The 5,715-nt window shown below is 58.9% G+C and overlaps 1 protein-coding gene across 1 annotated transcript in view; it reads right to left on the bottom strand.

Moving 5' to 3' along the window:
* The window catches only part of LOC121274760 (protein phosphatase 1 regulatory subunit 14B-like), a 25,064-nt gene extending 23,035 nt beyond the window's left edge, over window positions 1-2,029 (bottom strand). Inside the window, exon 1 of the mRNA XM_041182105.1 lies at window positions 1,688-2,029. Coding sequence (XP_041038039.1) covers window positions 1,688-1,897 — 210 coding nt within the window. The 5' untranslated portion in view covers window positions 1,898-2,029. The remainder of the gene's footprint in view (window positions 1-1,687) is intronic.
* Window positions 2,030-5,715: the final 3,686 nt, after the last annotated feature.

Raw genomic sequence — 5,715 nt, 5'->3', positions numbered from 1 at the left:
GGGTGAGGGAGAGAGAGGGGGTGAGGGAGAGAGCGGGTGAGGGAGAGAGAGCGGGTGAGGGAGAGAGAGGGGGTGAGGGAGAGAGCGGGTGAGGGAGAGAGAGGGGGTGAGGGAGAGAGGGGGGAGAGAGAGAGAGCGGGTGAGGGAGAGAGAGTGGGTGAGGGAGAGAGAGGGGGTGAGGGAGAGAGAGGGGGGTGAGAGAGAGAGAGGGGGGTGAGAGAGAGAGAGAAGGGGTGAGGGAGAGAGAGCGGGTGAGGGAGAGAGAAGGGGGCGAGAGAGAGAGCGGGTGAGAGAGAGAGAGCGGGTGAGAGAGAGAGAGCGGGTGAGAGAGAGAGAGGGGGTGAGGGAGAGAGAGCGGGTGAGGGAGAGAGAGGGGGTGAGAAAGAGAGAGGGGGTGAGGGAGAGAGAGCGGGTGAGGGAGAGAGAGGGGGGTGAGGGAGAGAGAGTGGGTGAGGGAGAGAGAGGGGGGTGAGAGAGAGTGGGTGAGGGAGAGAGAGGGGGGTGAGAGAGCGGGTGAGGGAGAGAGAGGGGTGAGAGAGAGCGGGTGAGGGAGAGAGAGTGGGTGAGGGAGAGAGAGGGGTGAGAGAGAGCGGGTGAGGGAGAGAGAGCGGGTGAGGGAGAGAGAGCGGGTGAGGGAGAGAGAGCGGGTGAGGGAGAGAGAGGGGGTGAGGGAGAGAGAGCGGGTGAGGGAGAGAGAGGGGGTGAGGGAGAGAGAGCGGGTGAGGGAGAGAGAGCGGGTGAGGGAGAGAGAGCGGGTGAGGGAGAGAGAGCGGGTGAGGGAGAGAGAGGGGGTGAGGGAGAGAGAGCGGGTGAGGGAGAGAGAGGGGGTGAGGGAGAGAGAGCGGGTGAGGGAGAGAGAGGGGGTGAGGGAGAGAGAGCGGGTGAGGGAGAGAGAGGGGGTGAGGGAGAGAGAGGGGTGAGAGAGAGCGGGTGAGGGAGAGAGAGCGGGTGAGGGAGAGAGAGCGGGTGAGGGAGAGAGAGCGGGTGAGGGAGAGAGAGGGGTGAGGGAGAGAGAGGGGTGAGGGAGAGAGGAGAGAGGAGCGGGTGAGGGAGAGAGAGGGGGTGAGAGAGAGAGAGCGGGTGAGGGAGAGAGAGGGGTGAGGGAGAGAGAGCGGGTGAGGGAGAGAGAGCGGGTGAGGGAGAGAGAGCGGGTGAGGGAGAGAGAGGGGGTGAGGAGAGAGAGCGGGTGAGGGAGAGAGAGGGGGTGAGGGAGAGAGCCGGGTGAGGGAGAGAGAGGGGGTGAGGGAGAGAGAGCGGGTGAGGGAGAGAGAGGGGGTGAGGGAGAGAGAGCGGGTGAGGGAGAGAGAGGGGGTGAGGGAGAGAGAGCGGGTGAGGGAGAGAGAGCGGGTGAGAGAGAGAGAGCGGGTGAGGGAGAGAGAGCGGGTGAGGGAGAGAGAGAGAGACAGAAAGAGAAAGACAGAGAGAAGCGGAGAAGGACAGATTGAGAAAGAAGGAGAGAAGGAGAGACAGAAAAGGAGAGAGAGAGAGAGAGATAGGGAGTAGGGGAGAGGGCGATACACACACACCCACACGTGCAGAGAGAGGGGGAGAAAGATTCCCTGCTAGAGCTGAGTGTCGATGGCTGTGTGTTTGCCCCCCAGGTGTCGAGTCTGCTGCTGCCTCTCGCGCTGCCCCCCAACCACCCCCCCTCCCCAACACCTCAACGCCCATGCAGCCGCTCACTCACCTCACAGTCGTACAGCTCAGTCAGCTGCTCGATGATCCACTCCTCGAGGTTGAGCCGTTTCCTCAGTTCTCGCCTGTCATATTTCACCGTCACCTTGCCCTGTCTCCTCTGGGGGGTCTCGCCATCCTCCTCCCCTGCGGCTGGGTTACTGGGAGTTTGGAAATAAACCCGCGGCTGAGGGCTGGTATCAGGAGTACCCACTGCAGCCATTCACTAGACACTGCCTCTCTCCCTCCCTCTCCCCCTCTCTCTGTCTCGTTCTCTCTGATCCCTTTGTCTCTCTCTTTCTCTCCTTCTCTCTCTCTCTATCTCCCTGTCTTTCTTTCTCTCTCTCTGTCTCTGTCTCTGTCTTTCTCTCTCTTTCTCTCTCTCTGTCTCTGTCTCTGTCTTTCTCTCTCTTTGTCTCTCTCTTTCTCTCTCTTTGTCTCTCTCTCTCTCTCTCTCTTTGTCTCTCTCTCTCTCTCTCTCTCTCTCTCTCCGGATCTCTAAACCTGTCTCCCTCAAGCTTCTACCAAACTTGCACTCACGCAGCCTGTGAATAAGCCTAATATCACAGCCAGCTGCCTCTTAAAGTGACACTGATCTTGTGCCAGCTCAGCAACAGTCTCAGAGGCTAAATCCCAACCTCCCCACACAAACACACACACACATACACACGCACGTACATCCCCACCCAGGGGCTGCAGTATCACCCAGAATGCACAGCCCCCACCTCCAGAAGCCCACACAACTGGTGAACAGTGGGGGAGGGGCAGGGGGTTGGTGGTGGGGTTGTGGGGGGGGAGGGGGGGGTGTTGACGATGGGCTGGAGCAGCTGTACAGGGAACACAATTATGGTCCGTGGACAGAAATTCAAAGGAGCAGAGTGTGTTAAACCGGAGACTCCGTTGACAGAAAGGGGAATACCAGCGTTTCACCTGTATTCCTCCCCCACCACCCCCTTCCTCTTCCCCCTCCCCCTCCCCCCATCTCCCCCCCTCCCACGCCCCCATTGCTACAGTGACCCCTTCTCCACCCCAAGCACTGCTGCTGTTTGACAGATCTGTGAAAGCATCGCCGCAGATCCTGGGTGGTTACAGAGGTTCCCAACCACCCGCCCAGCTAAGCGACCTTGAGGTGCATCGCAGGCTGAGAAAACAGCAACACCCCTGACCCTCGGTAAGGTCAGTCCAAGGTATTGAAGGTATTGGTGAGAACTGATAGGGAGGGGTGTAGGGGCTGGAGGAGGTTACAGAGATAGGGAGGGGTGTAGGGGCTGGAGGAGGTTACAGAGATAGGGAGGGGGTGTAGGGGCTGGAGGAGGTTACAGAGATAGGGAGGGGTGTAGGGGCTGGAGGAGGTTACAGAGATAGGGAGGGGTGTAGGGGCTGGAGGAGGTTACAGAGATAGGGAGGGGTGTAGGGGCTGGAGGAGGTTACAGAGATAGGGAGGGGTGTACGGGCTGGAGGAGGTTACAGAGATAGGGAGGGGTGTAGGGGCTGGAGGAGGTTACAGAGATAGGGAGGGGTGTAGGGGCTGGAGGAGGTTACAGAGATAGGGAGGGGTGTAGGGGCTGGAGGAGGTTACAGAGATAGGGAAGGGTGTAGGGCTTGGAGGAGGTTACAGAGATAGGGAGGGGTGTAGGGGCTGGAGGAGGTTACAGAGATAGGGAGGGGTGTAGGGGCTGGAGGAGGTTACAGAGTTAGGGAGGGGTGTAGGGACTGGGGGAGGTTACAGAGATAGGGAGGGTTGTAGGGGCTGGAGGATGTTACAGAGATAGGGAGGGGTGTCGGGGCTGGAGGAGGTTACAGAGATAGGGAGGGTTGTAGGGGCTGGAGGAGGTTACAGAGAAAGGGAGGTGTGTAGGGGCTGGAGGAGGTTACAGAGATAGGGAGGGTTGTAGGGGCTGGAGGAGGTTACAGAGATAGGGAGGGGGAGGGGGAGTAGGAAGATGAACATGAGGATGAGAACCTGAAATGGGAGGCGTTGCAGGACTGGGAGGAAGTGTGTGTCGGGGGGAGGTGAGGGAGGATAAGGGGGAGGGGGCAGCAGAAGCAGACCCGGTAAGGTGGAAAGATTGTAAACCTGTCTCCGTGAGCGTGTGGACATCAATATGAGTACAGCACCTCGCCCAGCACTGCTTGTGGGGCTGTCTCTGTCTGGGACAGTCTGCCTTTAAGAAGCTTCCCATCCCCCTCCCCACGCCCCACACATTGGGTCCTCACTTCAACATTCAGCTTCATCCGGTGAAAGTAACACAAGAGAGGGAAACACGTGGGCCTGGGCGATGGTAGAAAAGGGGAGGGTGGTGGGGGAGGGGGACAAGCAGCCGTGTGAGAGAGAGAGACACAGAGAGACAGAGAGAGGCTCAGTCCACAAGTGGGAGCAGCTCGATCGCGGGATGGAGGGAGGGAGCGTCCATTGTGAGAGCGTTTCTCACACGATCGCAACAATCAGAAACAGAAATCTCAACTCCATCCTCACGGTGACACAGCCGAGAAACAGCACTGGGAAAGGGACCTGAGTGTCCATCCCCCAAGCAGAAAACCCCACCCTCCTCCACAGACACTGACTCTCACTGGGGTACGGGTCCCACACACACTGACTCTCACTGGGGTACACGTCCCACACACACTGACTCTCACTGGGGTACGGGTCCCACACACACTGACTCTCACTGGGGTACAGGTCCCACACACACTGATTCTCACTGAGGTATGGGTCCCACACACACTGACTCTCACTGGGGTAAGGGTCCCACACACACTGACTCTCACTGGGGTACGGGTCCCACACACACTGACTCACACTTGGGTAGGGGACCAACAAACACTGACTCTCACTGGTGTATGGTTCCCGGACACACTGACTCTCACTGGGGTACGGGTCCCACACACGCTGATTCTCACTGGGGTACATGTCCCACACACACGGACTCTCACTGGGGTACAGGTCCCACACACACTGACTCTCACTGGGGTAAGGGTCCCACACACACTGACTCTCACTGGGGTACGGGTCCCAAACACACTGACACTCACTGGGGTACGGGTCTCACAGACACTGACACTCACTGGGGTACGGGTCCCACACACACTGACTCTCACTGGGGTAAGGGTCCCACACACACTCACTCTCACTGGGGTACGGGTCCCACACACACTGACTCTCACTGGGGTACGGGTCCCACCCACACTGACTCTCATTGGGGTATGGTTCCCGGACACACTGACTCTCACTGGGGTACGGGTCCCACACACGCTGATTTTCACCGGGGTACATGTCCCACACACACGGACTCTCAGTGGGGTACAGGTCCCACACACACTGACTCTCAGTGAGGTACGGACCCACACACACTGACTCTCACTGGGGTACGGGTCCCACACACACTGACTCTCACTGGGGTACGGGTCCCACACACACTGACTCTCACTGGGGTACAGGTCCCACACACACTGATTCTCACTGAGGTATGGGTCCCACACACACTGACTCTCACTGGGGTAAGGGTCCCACACACACTGACTCTCACTGGGGTACGGGTCCCACACACGCTGATTCTCACTGGGGTACATGTCCCACACACACGGACTCTCACTGGGGTACAGGTCCCACACACACTGACTCTCAGTAAGGTACGGACCCACACACACTGAATCTCACTGGGGTATGGTTCCCGGACACACTGACTCTCACTGGGGTACAGGTCCCACACACGCTGATTCTCACTGGGGTACATGTCCCACACACGCTGACTCTCACTGGGGTACAGGTCCCACACACACTGACTCTCAGTGAGGTACAGACCCACACACACTGACTCTCACTGGGGTATGGGTCCTGCACAAACTGACTCTCACTGGGGTACAGGTCCCAGACAAACAGACTCTCACTGGGGTACGGTTCCCACACATACTGACTCTCAATAAGGTACGGGACCACACACACTGACTCTCACTGGGGTACAGGTCCCACACACACTGATTCTCATTGGGGTACGGGTCCCACACACACTGACACTCACTGGGGTACGGGTCCCACACAGA

This window comes from Carcharodon carcharias, assembly GCF_017639515.1.
Source record: "Carcharodon carcharias isolate sCarCar2 chromosome 37 unlocalized genomic scaffold, sCarCar2.pri SUPER_37_unloc_7, whole genome shotgun sequence".
In the NCBI taxonomy this organism is placed as follows: Eukaryota; Metazoa; Chordata; class Chondrichthyes; order Lamniformes; family Lamnidae; genus Carcharodon; species Carcharodon carcharias.
The sequence above is the reverse complement of the archived record's forward strand: the minus strand, read 5'-3'. Positions and strand labels throughout refer to the sequence as shown.